The following is a 15579-nucleotide window of genomic DNA, read 5'->3' as shown; positions in this document are numbered from 1 at the left end:
CCAGCAGAATATACCAACAAACCCTAGCAATCCTTCTCCAGGTACCACTTCCCATCCCAGAAAGTTCCCCACCTACAAGGCAGGTGATGATACTGAGGCCTTCTTAGAAAACTTCGAAAGGGCCTGCCTTGGGTACAACATCTCTACTGACCAATACATGGTAGAGCTGAGGCCGCAGCTCAGTGGACCCTTAGCTGAGGTGGCAGCTGAAATGCCTAAAGAACACATGAACAAGTATGAACTGTTTAAATCCAAGGCGAGAGTCAGAATGGGGATAACACCCGAGCAGTCTCGTCGGAGGTTCAGAGCCCTAAGGTGGAAACCAGACATGTCATTTACCCGACATGCCTACCACATTGTAAAACATTGGGATGCCTGGATATCAGGAGCAAGTGTTGAATCTCCAGTAAATTTGCCCTTCCTAATGCAAATGGAACAATTCTTAGAGGGTGTTCCTGAGGAAATAGAAAGATACATCCTAGATGGGAAACCCAAAACTGTAATTGAGGCAGGAGAGATTGGAGCCAGATGGGTGGAGGTGGCAGAGAAGAAGAAAACTGGTCGCAGTTGGAGCGGAGACCAGAAGGGACCACCCCAGACCACACCCTATTACCGGGGGCCGCCCAAAGCCCCACCTACCTCCCAAAGAACCCTCCAGACCCCTTATCGTCCCACCACCCCGTTCTCCAGCAACCCTCCTCGCCCCAGTGACCCGTCAGCTGGACGATGTTTTAAGTGTAACGAGCTGGGGCATGTAAAGGCCAACTGCCCCAAGAACCCCAACAGATTACAGTTCATTGCACCGGAATCACACCAGAGGTCCACAGGCCCAGATACCTCCCAGATACCCTTGGAGCGGAGGGAAACTGTGAGTGTGGGCGGGAAGAAGGTCACCGCGTGGAGGGACACCGGAGCACAAGTGTCAGCTATCCATGCTTCCTTAGTGGACCCCAATTTAATCAACCCAGAGATCCAAGTGACAATTCAACCCTTCAAGTCCAACTCTTTCAATTTGCCTACAGCCAAGTTGCCTGTCCAGTACAAGGGCTGGTCAGGAATGTGGACTTTTGCAGTCTATGATGATTATCCCGTCCCCATGCTGTTGGGGGAAGACTTGGCCAATCATGTGAAGCAGGCCAAGAGGGTGGGAATGGTCACCCGCAGCCAGGCTAAACAAGCCGTGAGGCCTAGCTCTGTTCCGGAAACTTCTATCAGGACCCAGTCAGAGGTGATGGACCTGGACCCCAGGCCAATGTCTGCAACAGCAGTAGTGGATCCAGTCCCAGAGACCCAGATGGAACCAGTCCCAGAACCGGAACCAGCCGAACAACCAACACCAGACCCCGTGTCAGCACTGAATCCAGTACTTGCAACCTCAACAACAGAGGGCCCCACCGAACCTGAACTGGCAGCAGCCGATAACCCGACCCAAGAGGCTCAGCTGGAGCCTGAATCCCAACATAGTGCACCAGCGGAGAGCGGTTCACAGTCAACAGAAACAGCTCCATCCCCTATATCGCTTCCAGAGGGACCAAGCCTAGGTCCACAATCCCATGAGGAACTGATGTCTCCAGCATCAAGGGAACAGTTCCAGACCGAACAGGAAGCAGATGAAAGCCTCCAGAGAGCTTGGACGGCGGCACGGAGAAACCCACCGCCTCTCAGCTCTTCTAATCGATCCAGGTTTGTTATAGAAAGAGGACTTTTATACAAGGAAACTCTTTCTGGTGGACACCAGGAAGACTGGCATCCTCAGAAACAGTTGGTAGTTCCAACTAAATACCGGGCCAAGCTCTTGAGCTTAGCCCATGATCACCCTAGTGGCCATGCTGGGGTGAACAGGACCAAAGACCGTTTGGGGGGATCATTCCACTGGGAGGGAATGGGCAAGGATGTTTCTACCTATGTCCAGTCTTGTGAGGTGTGCCAAAGAGTGGGAAAACCCCAAGACCAGGTCCAAGCCCCTCTCCAGCCACTCCCCATCATTGAAGTTCCATTTCAGCGAGTAGCTGTGGATATTCTGGGTCCTTTTCCGAAAAAGACACCCAGAGGAAAGCAGTACATACTGACTTTCATGGATTTTGCCACCCGATGGCCGGAAGCAGTAGCTCTAAGCAACACCAGGGCTAAAAGTGTGTGTCAGGCACTAGCAGACATTTTTGCCAGGGTAGGTTGGCCCTCCGACATCCTCACAGATGCAGGGACTAATTTCCTGGCAGGAACTATGAAAAACCTTTGGGAAGCTCATGGGGTAAATCACTTGGTTGCCACTCCTTACCACCATCAAACAAATGGCATGGTGGAGAAGTTTAATGGAACTTTGGGGGCCATGATACGTAAATTTGTAAATGAGCACTCCAATGATTGGGACCTAGTGTTGCAGCAGTTGCTCTTTGCCTACAGAGCTGTACCACATCCCAGTTTAGGGTTTTCCCCATTTGAACTTGTATATGGCCGTGAGGTTAAGGGGCCATTGCAGTTGGTGAAGCAGCAATGGGAGGGATTTACACCTTCTCCAGGAACTAACATTCTGGACTTTGTAACCAACCTACAAAACACCCTCCGAACCTCTTTAGCCCTTGCTAGAGAAAACTTACAGGATGCTCAAAAAGAGCAAAAAGCCTGGTATGATAAACATGCCAGAGAGCGTTCCTTCAAAGTAGGAGACCAGGTCATGGTCTTAAGGGCGCTCCAGGCCCATAAAATGGAAGCATCGTGGGAAGGGCCATTCACGGTCCAGGAGCGCCTGGGAGCTGTTAATTATCTCATAGCATTCCCCACCTCCAACCGGAAGCCTAAGGTGTACCATATTAATTCTCTAAAGCCCTTTTATTCCAGAGAATTAAAGGTTTGTCAGTTTACAGCCCAGGGAGGAGACGACGCTGAGTGGCCTGAAGGTGTTTACTACGAAGGGAAATGTGCTGGTGGTGTGGAAGAGGTGAACCTCTCCATGACCCTTGGGCGTATGCAGCGACAGCAGATCCAGGAGCTGTGCACTAGCTACGCGCCAACGTTCTCAGCCACCCCAGGACTGACTGAACGGGCATACCACTCCATTGACACAGGTAATGCTCACCCAATTAGGGTCCAACCTTACCGGGTGTCTCCTCAAGCTAAAACTGCTATAGAACGGGAGATCCAGGATATGTTACAGATGGGTGTAATCCGCCCCTCTGAAAGTGCATGGGCATCTCCAGTGGTTCTAGTTCCCAAACCAGATGGGGAAATACGTTTTTGCGTGGACTACCGTAAGCTAAATGCTGTAACTCGCCCAGACAACTATCCAATGCCACGCACAGATGAACTATTAGAGAAACTGGGACGGGCCCAGTTCATCTCTACCTTGGACTTAACCAAGGGGTACTGGCAGGTACCGCTAGATGAATCTGCCAAGGAAAGGTCAGCCTTCATCACACATCTCGGGCTGTATGAATTTAATGTACTCCCTTTTGGGCTGCGAAATGCACCCGCCACTTTCCAAAGACTTGTAGATGGTCTCCTAGCGGGATTAGGAGAATATGCAGTCGCCTACCTTGACGACGTGGCCATATTTTCGGATTCCTGGGCAGACCACCTGGAACATCTACAAAAAGTCCTTGAGCGCATAAGGGAGGCAGGACTAACTGTTAAGGCTAAGAAGTGTCAAATAGGCCTAAACAGAGTGACTTACCTTGGACACCAGGTGGGTCAAGGAACTATCAGCCCCCTACAGGCCAAAGTGGATGCTATCCAAAAGTGGCCTGTCCCAAAGTCAAAGAAACAGGTTCAATCCTTCTTAGGCTTGGCCGGTTATTACAGACGATTTGTACCGCACTACAGCCAAATCGCTGCCCCACTAACAGACCTAACCAAAAAGAAACAGCCAAATGCTGTTCAGTGGACCGAAAAGTGTCAGAAGGCCTTTAACAAGCTTAAAGCGACACTCATGTCTGACCCTGTACTAAGGGCCCCAGACTTTGACAAACCGTTCCTAGTAACCACGGATGCGTCCGAACGTGGTGTGGGAGCAGTTTTAATGCAGAAAGGACCTGATCAAGAATTCCACCCTGTAGTGTTTCTCAGCAAAAAACTGTCTGAGAGGGAAAGCAACTGGTCAGTCACTGAAAAAGAATGTTATGCCATTGTCTATGCTCTGGAAAAGCTACGCCCATATGTTTGGGGACGGCGTTTCCACCTGCAAACCGACCATGCTGCACTGAAGTGGCTTCACACCGTCAAGGAAACTAACAAAAAACTTCTTCGGTGGAGTTTAGCTCTCCAAGATTTTGATTTCGACATCCAACACATCTCAGGAGCTTCTAACAAAGTGGCTGATGCACTCTCCCGTGAAAGTTTCCCAGAATCAACTGGTTAAAATCGTCCTTGAGATGTGGAAAATATTGTTAGTCTTTATGTACTTGGTAGTATATTTAGAGATGCATGTGTCTTATTAACTCTGTTTTCCTAGAGCTCCAGGAAGAAATCCCAGCCAGTGTTTCACCCTAGCTGAGATTTGGGGGGCGTGTCATAAATATAAAGGGAAGGGTAAACCCCTTTGAAATCCCTCCTGGCCAGGGGAAAGCTCCTCTCACCTGTAAAGGGTTAAGAAGCTAAAGGTAACCTCACTGGCACCTGACCAAAATGACCAATGAGGAGACAAGATACTTTCAAAAGCTGGGAGGAGGGAGAGGAACAAAGGGTTTGTGTCTGTCTGTAGTCGTCTTGGCCAGGGACAGAACAGGAATGGAGGCTTAGAACTTTTAGTAAGTAATCTAGCTAGGTATGTGTTAGATTATGATTTCTTTAAATGGCTGAGAAAAGAATTGTGCTGAATAGAATAACTATTTCTGTCTGTATATCTTTTTTGTAACTTAAGGTTTTGCCTAGAGGGGTTCTCTATGTTTTTGAATCTAATTACCCTGTAAGATATCTACCATCCTGATTTTACAGGGGGGATTTCTTTATTTCTATTTACTGCTATTTTTTATTAAAAGTCTTCTTGTAAAAAACTGAATGCTTTTTCATTGTTCTCAGATCCAAGGGTTTGGGTCTGTGGTCACCTATGCAAATTGGTGAGGCTTTTTATCCAACATTTCCCAGGAAAGGGGGGGTGCAAGTGTTGGGAGGATTGTTCATTGTTCTTAAGATCCAAGGGTCTGGGTCTGTAGTCACCTAGGCAAATTGGTGAGGCTTTTTACCAAACCTTGTCCAGGAAGTGGGGTGCAAGGTTTTGGGAAGTATTTTGGGGGGAAAGACGCGTCCAAACAGCTCTTCCCCAGTAACCAGTATTAGTTTGGTGGTGGTAGCGGCCATTCCAAGGATAACGGGTGTAATATTTTGTACCTTGGGGAAGTTTTGACCTAAGCTGGTAAAGATAAGCTTAGGAGGTTTTTCATGCAGGTCCCCACATCTGTACCCTAGAGTTCAGAGTGGGGGAGGAACCTTGACACAGCCCGTAGTAGCTCCTGGTCCCGTTCAACGTCCCAGTACCGGTCGAGTAGCGGGAGGCATGGATCGCTGGGTATACGCTGCAGATCCACCGAACGCCATCGATCCGTGAGAACCCGACCAAGTCAGTCTCACTCGGACAGGTCAGCTTCGGGATGCAGCGACCAGCACCAGTCGGACAAGAACCTCCGCTCAGCCCGGTCCTGGTCGTCCAGTACCGACCACTCCACTGGTGGCCCCGGCTCGGAGCATGTTTCCCTGACTGCGGGACAAGCCCCGGTACTGGCAGTGCCGACTATGTTATCAGCACCAAAACCTGTCCAATGGCCCCAAGTGCAGTGGCTGGTGCCATGGTATCCATGGAATCCTTGGCGGTTCACCCAACCTTCCCAGGCTGCCTGATTTGTGTTGGGAGCCTCGAAGAGGCCAGCAGCCTCGGTATCCCATCCCCCTCCAGTGCTCAAGGCTTTGGGGGTAAGACTGCACAGGTTCAGGAGGACCCAGGGCAGTAAGCTGCTGGACCACCAATGGACATGGAGGTTCCCGCAGCATCATCATCGCTGGATGAGGCTATCACGGGGCTACTTCTGCCAGTTCCTCAGGATGACGCTGAAGCACACCAGAGACTTTTGAAGAGGGTCGCTTCTAACCTGGGGCTTCAGGCAGAGGAACTGGAAGAGCCCTCGGATTCTCTGTTTGACGTCCTCTGGTCCTCAGCTCCTGCCAGGGTGGCTCTACCCCTTTGTGAAGGGGTTTCCAAAATCACTAATGCCCTGTGGCAGACCCCCTCTTCCCTGGCCCCTATCTCTAAAAGGGCCGAACACAAGTTCTTCGTCCCAACCGAAGGGCGTGAGTACTATTATTCCCACCCAGCCCCTAAGTCCCTTGTGGTTGAAGCAGTTAACCACAAGGAGAGTCAAGGACAACCTGGGCCACCCCCAAAAATAAAGACTTGAGGAGGCTGGATCTCTTCGGACATAAGGTTTATTCGTCTTCCAGCCTTCAGCTGAGAGTGGCCAACCACCAAACCCTCCTTGGCCGATATGACTTTAATTTGTGGCAAGCCATGACCAAGTTCAAAGGGTCGCTCCCTGAGGCTTCTAAGAAGGATTTCCAAGCGATCCTCAATAAGGGCACAACCGCGGCCAGGGCGGCCCTCCAGGTGGCATCGGGTGCTGCTGATGCTGCTGCCCACAACATGGCTTTTGCTGTGTCTATGTGGCGAGCCTCCTGGCTGTTTCTCTATGGGTTGTCCACCGAGGCCCAGCAGTCCTTGCAGGACTTGCCCTTTGATGGCAGTGCCCTATTTGAAGAGCAAACAGGCAGCAAGTTGCATGGCCTCAAGGACTCCCACACAACCCTGAAAACCCTGGGTCTCTACGTCCCAGCCCCAGTGTGTAAGCAGTTCAAACCACAGCAGCCTGAGAGCCAGGGTAGCCAGCCTTGGCAGGACCAGTCCCACAAACGAGCCAAGGGCTACAAGCGCCACCTGCCTCCACCCTCTACCCAGTCGGGATCGACCCGCAACAAGCAAGGAGCCAAATGGTTGCATTGAGGGTGCGCCCGAGAGCAACCTACCAAACTATTCCCGGATCCACCTTTCCCTTTTCCTCCCTGCTTGGGCAGTTGTAACTTCAGACTGCGGGGTCCTCAGCACAGTGGAGCAGGATTATATGCTACAGTTCCTTTCTATCCCCCTTTGCACCTGCCTTCCCCATCCCTTTTCAGGGACCCCTCTCCCGAGAGCCTCATAGCACAGGAGATAAAGTGGTTGCTCCAGCTGGGTGCAGTGGAAGAAGTTCCTCTCGAGTACAGGAACAAGGGGTTCTATTCCCAGTACTACTTGATCCCAAAGGCCAAGGGTGGTCTACGGCCCATCTTGGATCTGCAAGCCCTAAAGATGCTAAAATTCCGCATGGTCTCTCTGGCTTCTATTATCCCCTTTCTGGATCCGGGAGACTGGTATGCCGCCCTCGGCTTGAAGGACTCATACTTCCACATAGTGATCTTTCAAGGACACAGACTCTTCCTCCGGGTTACAGTGGGACCCCCACCACTTCCAGATTACAGTCCTCCCATTCAGTCTGGCGATGACACCGAGGGTGTTTACCAAGTGCATGTCAGTGGCAGTGGCTTACCTCAGGCGCTGGGGCATCCAGATCTACCTGTACCTTGACGACTGGCTTGTCAAGGGTAGCTCCAGGTCTCAAGTCTAGAGGGATGTTGTGATACTTCAAGCCACGTGCTGCTCTCTGGGCCTACTGGTAAATGACAAAAAGTAAACGTTAGTGCCAGTGCAGAGGGTAGAGTTTATCGGAGCTGTCCTCTACTCGACCTGCGCCAGAGCGTTCCTGCCACTGGAAAGATTCCATACATTGACAAACTCATCACGGAAGTCTCCGCATTCCCTCTGACTACAGCCAGGGTCTGTCTGTGCCTGCTGGGCCACGTGGTCCACCATGCCAGGCTCTGGATGCGCCCCTGCAACAATGGCTGGGGATCGTCTATTCCAAGTCCCGAGACCCCTGGAAAAGATAGTTATCATTTCCCAGGCGATACTTACCTTGCTGCGATGGTGGACCAACTGGAGGACAGTCCTGGAGGGGGTTCCGTTCGACAACCCTCCTTACTCCATCAAGCAGATGTCAGATGCCTCGGACTTCAGCTGGGGTGTGCATCTTGGCATTCTCCAAACTATGGGGATGCGGTCCCCTGAGGAGGCGTAGTTGCACATAAATGTCAAAGAGCTCCGAACAGTCCGGATGGCATGCAGAGTCTTCCTGCCCCACCTGTTGGATAAGGTGGTACAAATCCTGATGAACAACAGAGCCTCGGTGTTCTACATCAACAGGCAAAGGGGAGCACATCCATTGACTCTCTGCCAAGAGGCATTCCATTTCTGGGACTTCTGCATCAGCCACAAAATCCACCTGGAAGCTCGTCACCTTCTTGGCATCAGGAATATGCTGGTGGACCAGCTCATCAGGCAATTCTCCTCTCACCACGAGTGGTCACTCCATACAGAGATAGCCTGCACAATCTTCCAAAGGTGGGGAACTCCCAAAGTGGACCTGTTTGCTACCAGACAGAACAGGATATGCCACCGGTTTTGCTCAAGGCAAAGTCTGAGCAATGGCTTCCTCCTGTCAGGGAGCCTTATATACACATTCCCTCCAATTCCACTCATCAGCATGGCCCTGGCAAGGATCAAGAGAGACAAAGCCCAGATTGTCATGATCACCCCGGCGTGGCCTCACCAGCATTGGTTCGGCACGCTCATGAACCTGACAGCAGCCCCTTTCTGGGCCCCGCCCAACCGACTGGACTTGCTGTCACAGGACTACAGTTGGCTTTTACACCCCAACCTTGGCTCCCTCCCCCTCTCAGCGTGGCTGAACCCAGAGGAGTGGATGAAGCGTTAATGTTTAGCTATTCCACCTGGAAGCAGGCGGGGCACACCCTGACTGTTTCGTAGAAGCAATGCACACATTGCTCTATCCAAGGACAAGGGCTAGATATGAACCATGAGAACTTGATTGTTTCGACAGCAACTGTGGGAGGCTTTCTTAGCCTGGGCTCAAGGCCTGAGAACCAGGATTGTAGTAGATAGAGGATGGTAACTAAGTATATGAATTAACGTCATACATTCCTTTGTGTAGCAGTGTGTAATGCTTAGGGGGAGAAATATAATAAAAGGAGAAGGTGGAAGGCGGGGGGGGCAGAACGGCCCGTCTCAGCTGACCAGCCTGTTTGCTTGCATAAAGCTGTGTTCTGTCTCATCACTGAACCGCCACAACTGGCGCCCAAACGTGGGGCCCTCAGCACTCACCTCGCCCGGCAAGGGTTTCAGACGCGTCACTCATCCGCTTCGTGGATCCCGGTGAGTATTTTTCATTGTGGTAAGTATGGGAAGCTCCCTCTCTGCTTTGCAAGTGCAACACCGCAATGAGCTGCAGTATTTGCTGCGTAAGGCTCAGCATGACTGCCCGGCTCGAGCACTTACTCTCCTGCTACAGGAGGTGCGTGCCAAGTGCCCGTGGTATCCTGAAGCCGGAAGCCTTAAGCTAGCGGACTGGGAGCGATTGGGCTAGACATTGCACGAAGAGCCTCGGGCGCCCGTGCAGGCTTTACATGCCTGGCACCTCTGCCGCGACGTGGTACAGCGTGTCGCCTCCGACCGGCCCTCCCTCGCGAGGCTGGTGATCTCGCCACGCCCATCCGCTCCTGCAGCCATCCCCCCTCCTGGCGATGCGACGCAGCGTGTCGCCTCGGAAAGGCCCTCTCCAGCACCAACAGAGGGGCTGCCGATCCCGCCACCCCCGTTCGCTCCTGCAGCCATCCCTCCCCCTGCTTCTCCCCCAGTGCCTCTATTACCACCGCCTCCCTGGCCTTCCCCACCGGAGCCGGTGTGTGATCACCCTCCCCCCGTGGGGCCCCCCGGAGGGTCTCTGCATCTGCTCAGAAGCTTTCGCTGGTGCAACAAATGGTTCACGCAGCGAAAGCTCGATCAGATCTTACAGCGGAGGAGCTGGCTGATCTGGTCTCCGTTTGCCCGGTGACCTGGCAGAATGATGACCAGGGCAACCCCGTGGGCACCTGGACCACTTTGCCATACTCGGTGGTTAGAGAGGTAAAGAAAGCAATTCGTGAATTTGGCCTGACTAGCACCTTTGTGCGTGGTCTCATTGAAGGGATGGGTACTGGGTACTCCCTAATCCCTGAGGATTGGAAAACGCTGCTGCACATGATGATGTCACCCAGTCAGTATGTTATTTGGCTTAGTGAGTATCGGCAGATGGCAGAACGCCAAGCTCAGGTACATAGAGAGCGCGGTATCATTTATGAGCATTTGGCAGGGGAGGGCCTGTTTGCTACTATTGAGATGCAGTCTCAACTCCCTCAGGCTGTCTTCCCCATTATTTCCACCTGTGCCCAGCATGCTTTCAAGAAGGTCCCGGATTCAGGCAAGCCTACCAAAAGCTTTGTCAGTATCCGTCAGGGTGCCTCAGAGTCCTTTTTGGATTTTACCAACAGATTGCAGGAGGGTATCCTCCGACAGGTGGATAACACTGAGGCAGCTCACGAGCTCCTGTTAAAATTGGCAGTTGAAAATGCAAACGAGGATTGCCGCCGTGCTCTCCAGGCAGCACAAGCCTCTGGTATTTTAGAGCTCTCAGACATGCTGCGGGCGTGCCAGAACATTGGCACACAAGCCCACAAGGCTGGAGTTCTGGCTGCCGCCCTCAGAAAAACTGGGAAGGAGGGGAAGCGTTGTTACCGCTGTGGTAAGGAGGGTCATTTTCAGCGGGAGTGCCGCTCATCTAAGGCACCAGCCCGACCCTCAAAGAAGTGCCCCAAGTGTGGGAAAGGTTATCACTGGGCTAATCAGTGTCGTAGCGGGTCGGGAAACCGCGCGACGGGTCCCCCCCGAACCCAGGGCCAAACGGGGGGGTTTCCTACTCAGGCAATCGCTCCTCTGCCTTGGAATCCGTAGACTCTATGAGGGCGGCGACTGCTGGAAGTGCAGGGCTTGATTTGATCATGCAGGAGGACACTGACTTTCGGCTGCCAGGGGAGGTCTGTGCCATACCTACACAGGTGACGGGACCTCTCCCTGCCGGCTTTGTAGGTCTTGTTCTCCCTCGCTCACATGCTGGGAAACAGGGCTTTTTTGTCATTCCAGGAGTCATTGATGCTGATTACACTGGCGTTATTAAGGTTCAGGTGTGGACTCATCTTCCACAGTCGCTCCCGCGTGGACGGTCAATTGCACAATTGATTTTAGTCCCCTATCAGGTGCCAGCTGCCGAGGATCGAACTCGGGGCGGAGGCGGCTTTGGATCGACGTTGTCTCACTCGCCGTCTCACAGCGCGTCTTCTCCACTTGTTGCTCTGACAATGTCAGTCCGCCCCTCGAAGCCTCAGTTAACACTTCTCTTAGATGATGTTCCTTTTACAGGGCTGGTGGACACTGGAGCTGACGTTACGGTGATTCGTGATCTGGAGTGGCCGGTTAGTTGGCCTACGGATCCTTCTAAAGAATTGTGGGGGATCGGGGGTAGTAAACCCGGGCGCCAAAGTTTGTCTTGGGTCACGGTCTCTAAACCGGGAGGCCGTACCCTTGCTACTATCCGCCCTTTTGTGCTCCCTGTCCACCTCAATATTTGGGGCCGTGATTTACTTACAAAGTTAGACACCACCCTTGATATTAACATCTGATGGCCCAAAACCCTCCCTCACCCACCGTGCCCTCCGCCTTACCCTTGGTATGGCAATCCTTAGAGCCCGTATGGATTGATCAGTGGCCCCTCCCTCTAAAAAAGCTAAAAGCACTTCATTCACTTGTGCAGCAGCATTTGCAAGCACAGCGACTGGAGAGCTCCGCTAGTCCCTGGAACACCCCGGTGTTTGTTATTCAGAAAAAATCGGGTGCTTGGCGGCTGTTACATGATTTAAGGGAAATAAATAAACGCATCCAACCTATGGGCCCCTTGCAATTTGGCTTGCCAAATCCAAATTTAATTCCTCAAACTGATCAACTTTGTGTGCTGGATTTAAAAGATTGTTTTTTTTTACCATCCCCCTTTGCCCTCAGAATTAGCTGCTGTTATTTTGGCCTTTCAACCTTTTGCTGATTGTCCCTTTAATTTAATTGTGGATACCTATTATGTTTATTAGGAAATTGATTATTTACCCCTTGCCCTCATTACCCCTCAGGTTGATGCAGACCTCCTTCGCCTGTTTTTGTTTTTGCAGCACCTTTTTGCCACTTGTCATTTCCCTTACTTTGTTGCTCATATTTGCAGTCATTCCCCTCTGCCTGGGCCACTCACTGAGGGCAGTGCACGCGCGTTGCGTGGTCAGGTAAATTCCCTTTTTTCTGACCCCATTGAAAGCCATGCCTTTTTTCAGCAGTCTGCCTCTGTTTTGGCCCGGCAGTTTCACATTCCTGCTGATCATGCACGTTCCATTGTTCGTTCCTGCCCCCACTGTGCTGCTGCTGCTCCTACTTTTTCTTATGCCGTTAACCCCCGAGGTACCGCAGCAAATCAGCTGTGGCAGATGGATGTTACTCATGTGCCACAATTCCGCCCCTATTTGTTTTTACATGTTTCCGTTGATACTTATTTAGGCTTTCTTTTGGGCTTCCCCACAATGTGGGGAAGCCACTAACAAAGTTATTCACCATTTGCTGGCCTGCTTTTTTGTTATGGGTCGCCCCTGCCAAATTAAAATAGATAATGCCCCAGCCTACTGCTCTGCAGCCCTCTCCACCTTTTGTGCCCGCTGGGACGTCCGTCTTACACACGGAATCCCTTATAATTTCATGGGCCAAGCCATTGTTGAACGTGCCAATCGCACACTCAAAACCTTGCTAGATAAACAATTAAAACAAGGGGAGCTGCGTCTCCGAACCTTAGGAGACATTTAACAACAAATGCATATCCTCTTGTTTACTTTAAATAATTTAACACTGAATGCAGATCAGCAGACCCCTGCGGATCGGCATTTTCACTAATCTGAGGTACTGGAAAGACCACGTGTCTTTTATTGTCAGCTGCCCGATCCACAGTGGCTGGGCCCAGTGCCTCTAATCACTTGGGGTCGGGGATATGCTGCTGTGTCTCTCCCTGCAGGACCGTTGTGGGTTCCAGCTCGGTGTGTGCGACCGGCACTTAAACAACATGGCATGGCACCAGGGACTGTCGAATCCCATACCAGAGTTTCAGCTGACCTTGGAGGAGACCGCGTTGCCCCCCGAGTCGACAACGACGGGACGGAAACGGAGGAGGCGTAGCGTCCCAAGCCAGCCCGTGACATGGGGAGCAGTAAAAGCATTGGTCGCCGCGGCTCAACGAAGACTGGCAGCAGATCAACAGCCAGAGACTCCTGAGACTTTGTTTGTGGCGATTCTCGCCCAAATCACTGCTAATTCTGTGATGATTGTGTGCCTTTTGTGCCTGCTATTTCCTGTAGGGGTTGGCTCAGAAGCGCCTCCCCCGTTATAAGCCCGAATGACATATAACATATGGGAAAGATTGGCTTCAATAGCAAATGTTACCCACTTTTGTTTATTTAATTTTGTAGCAGCCGGAGATTTGTTAGGTACATGCCTTATTCCAGTATGTCATCACCCTGGGGAGATGGAGAATAAGACACTGTTCTCTGCTTATGTTAATTTTTCCTCCCAGTACTCTAGCATGGCTAATTGGGGCCCGGCCAACTATATTCTGCCTCGCACGGCTATATCCCTCTACACACCGTACCCGGCCGGGGCTCACAATGTCACCTGTGCGCGTGTAGTTAACTGCACTAGTACAAAGGTGCCCTTGGGCTGTCGAAAAATTTCTCAACCCCTTTTAAATTGTTCCCATGCTGTTAATGTTTCATATAATTATGGCCATATCATCCTACCATCAGGATGGGTTTTTACTTGCGGTTCATAGAATATAATCATAGAATATAAGGGTTGGAAGGGACCCCAGAAGGTCATCTAGTCCAACCCCCTGCTCGAAGCAGGACCAATTCCCACACTTCACGCACCTTTAATTATATTCCTGCAAATTTAAGTGATGGCACCCTTTGCTGTCTTAGTAGAATGATACTTATATTGCCTTTTGCTGGTTACAATTGTAGTAAAAGAAGTGTACCCCTTTTAGATGATTATATTGCAGATGTTGAGCTTTTGGTTATTCTGTGTTTGAAATCATTGGGCTTATTTTTTTGCTGCTGCTGTGTACAATGTATTCTTTCCTTGTTAAGACTTTGTAAAATTTTGCCCTGGAAAGCTCCCCAGGTTATGTCCTTGTCTGTCTGGGAGTTAAATAGCATGACAAAACAAATTGACGGCTGCCATGAGATGGCCAAATATCAATAAATAAAAAACGGGGAGATGAAGGGTTAATGTTTAGCTATTCCACCTGGAAGCAGGCGGGGCACACCCTGACTGTTTCGTAGAAGCAATGCACACATTGCTCTATCCAAGGACAAGGGCTAGATATGAACCATGAGAACTTGATTGTTTTGACAGCAACTGTGGGAGGCTTTCTTAGCCTGGGCTCAAGGCCTGAGAACCAGGATTGTAGTAGATAGAGGATGGTAACTAAGTATATGAATTAACGTCATACATTCCTTTGTGTAGCAGTGTGTAATGCTTAGGGGGAGAAATATAATAAAAGGAGAAGGTGGAAGGCGGGGGGGGGCAGAACGGCCCATCTCAGCTGACCAGCCTGTTTGCTTGCATAAAGCTGTGTTCTGTCTCATCACTGAACCGCCACAAGTGGACCTGTTTGGAAGGGGTCCAACGGGTCCTCCTGGAAAGTAGGAACCCTCAACTAGACTGACTTACTTGGCCAAGTGGAGGAGGTTTTCCCACTGGTCCCACAGTGGGATCTTAACTTAGTCCTCTCTAGACTCACTGGCCCACCCTTTGAACCGCTGGGTTCCTGCTTCCTTTCCCACCTGTCATAGAATCATAGAATATCAGGGTTGAAAGGGACTTCAGGAGGTCATCTAGTCCAACCCCCTGCTCAAAGCAGGACCAATCCCCAACTAAATCATCCCAGCCAGGGCTTTGTCAAGCCTGACCTTAAAAAATTCTAAGGAAGGAGATTCCACCACCTCCCTAGGTAAGGCATTCCAGTGTTTCACCACCCTCCTAGTGAAAAAGTTTTTTCTAATATCCAACCTAAACCTCCCCCACTGCAACTTGAGACCATTACTCCTTGTTATGTCATCTGCTACCACTGAGAACAGTCTAGATTCATCCTCTTTGGAACCCCCTTTCAGGTAGTTGAAAGCAGCTATCAAATCCCCCCCCTCATTCTTCTCTTCCGCAGACTAAACAATCCCAGTTCCCTCAGCCTCTCCTCATAAGTCATGTGTTCCAGTCCCCTAATCATTTTTGTTGCCCTCTGCTGGAAATTTTCCAATTTATCCACATCCTTCTTGTAGTGTGGGGCCCAAAACTGGACACAGTACTCCAGATGAGGCCTCACCAATGCCGAATAGAGGAGAACAATCACGTCCCTCGATCTGCTGGCAATGCTCCTACTTATACATCCCAAAATGCCATTGGCTTTCTTAGCAACAAGGGCACACTGTTGATTCATATCCAGCTTCTCGTCCACTGTAACCCCTAGGTCCTTTTCT

The 15579-nt window shown here is 50.9% G+C and overlaps 1 protein-coding gene across 2 annotated transcripts; it reads left to right on the top strand.

Annotated features, from left to right (window-relative positions):
* The first annotated feature begins 9892 nt into the window (after positions 1–9892).
* Positions 9893–14674, top strand: LOC125635639 (endogenous retrovirus group K member 9 Pol protein). Of its 2 annotated transcripts, none has more exons than XM_048847585.2 (2): positions 9893–10243; positions 13065–14674. In XM_048847585.2, the coding sequence occupies exons 1-2, from the start codon at positions 9911–9913 to the stop codon at positions 13434–13436; spliced, it is 705 nt and encodes a 234-aa protein (XP_048703542.1). In that variant the 5' UTR covers positions 9893–9910; the 3' UTR covers positions 13437–14674. The 2 variants fall into 2 exon arrangements, with proteins under 2 accessions (XP_048703542.1, XP_074984042.1); XM_075127941.1 differs by lacking the exon at positions 9893–10243 and adding an exon at positions 10300–11439.
* Positions 14675–15579: the final 905 nt, after the last annotated feature.

This window comes from Caretta caretta, chromosome 1 (genome assembly GCF_965140235.1).
Source record: "Caretta caretta isolate rCarCar2 chromosome 1, rCarCar1.hap1, whole genome shotgun sequence".
Classification (NCBI taxonomy): Eukaryota; Metazoa; Chordata; order Testudines; family Cheloniidae; genus Caretta; species Caretta caretta.
The sequence above is the reverse complement of the archived record's forward strand: the minus strand, read 5'-3'. Positions and strand labels throughout refer to the sequence as shown.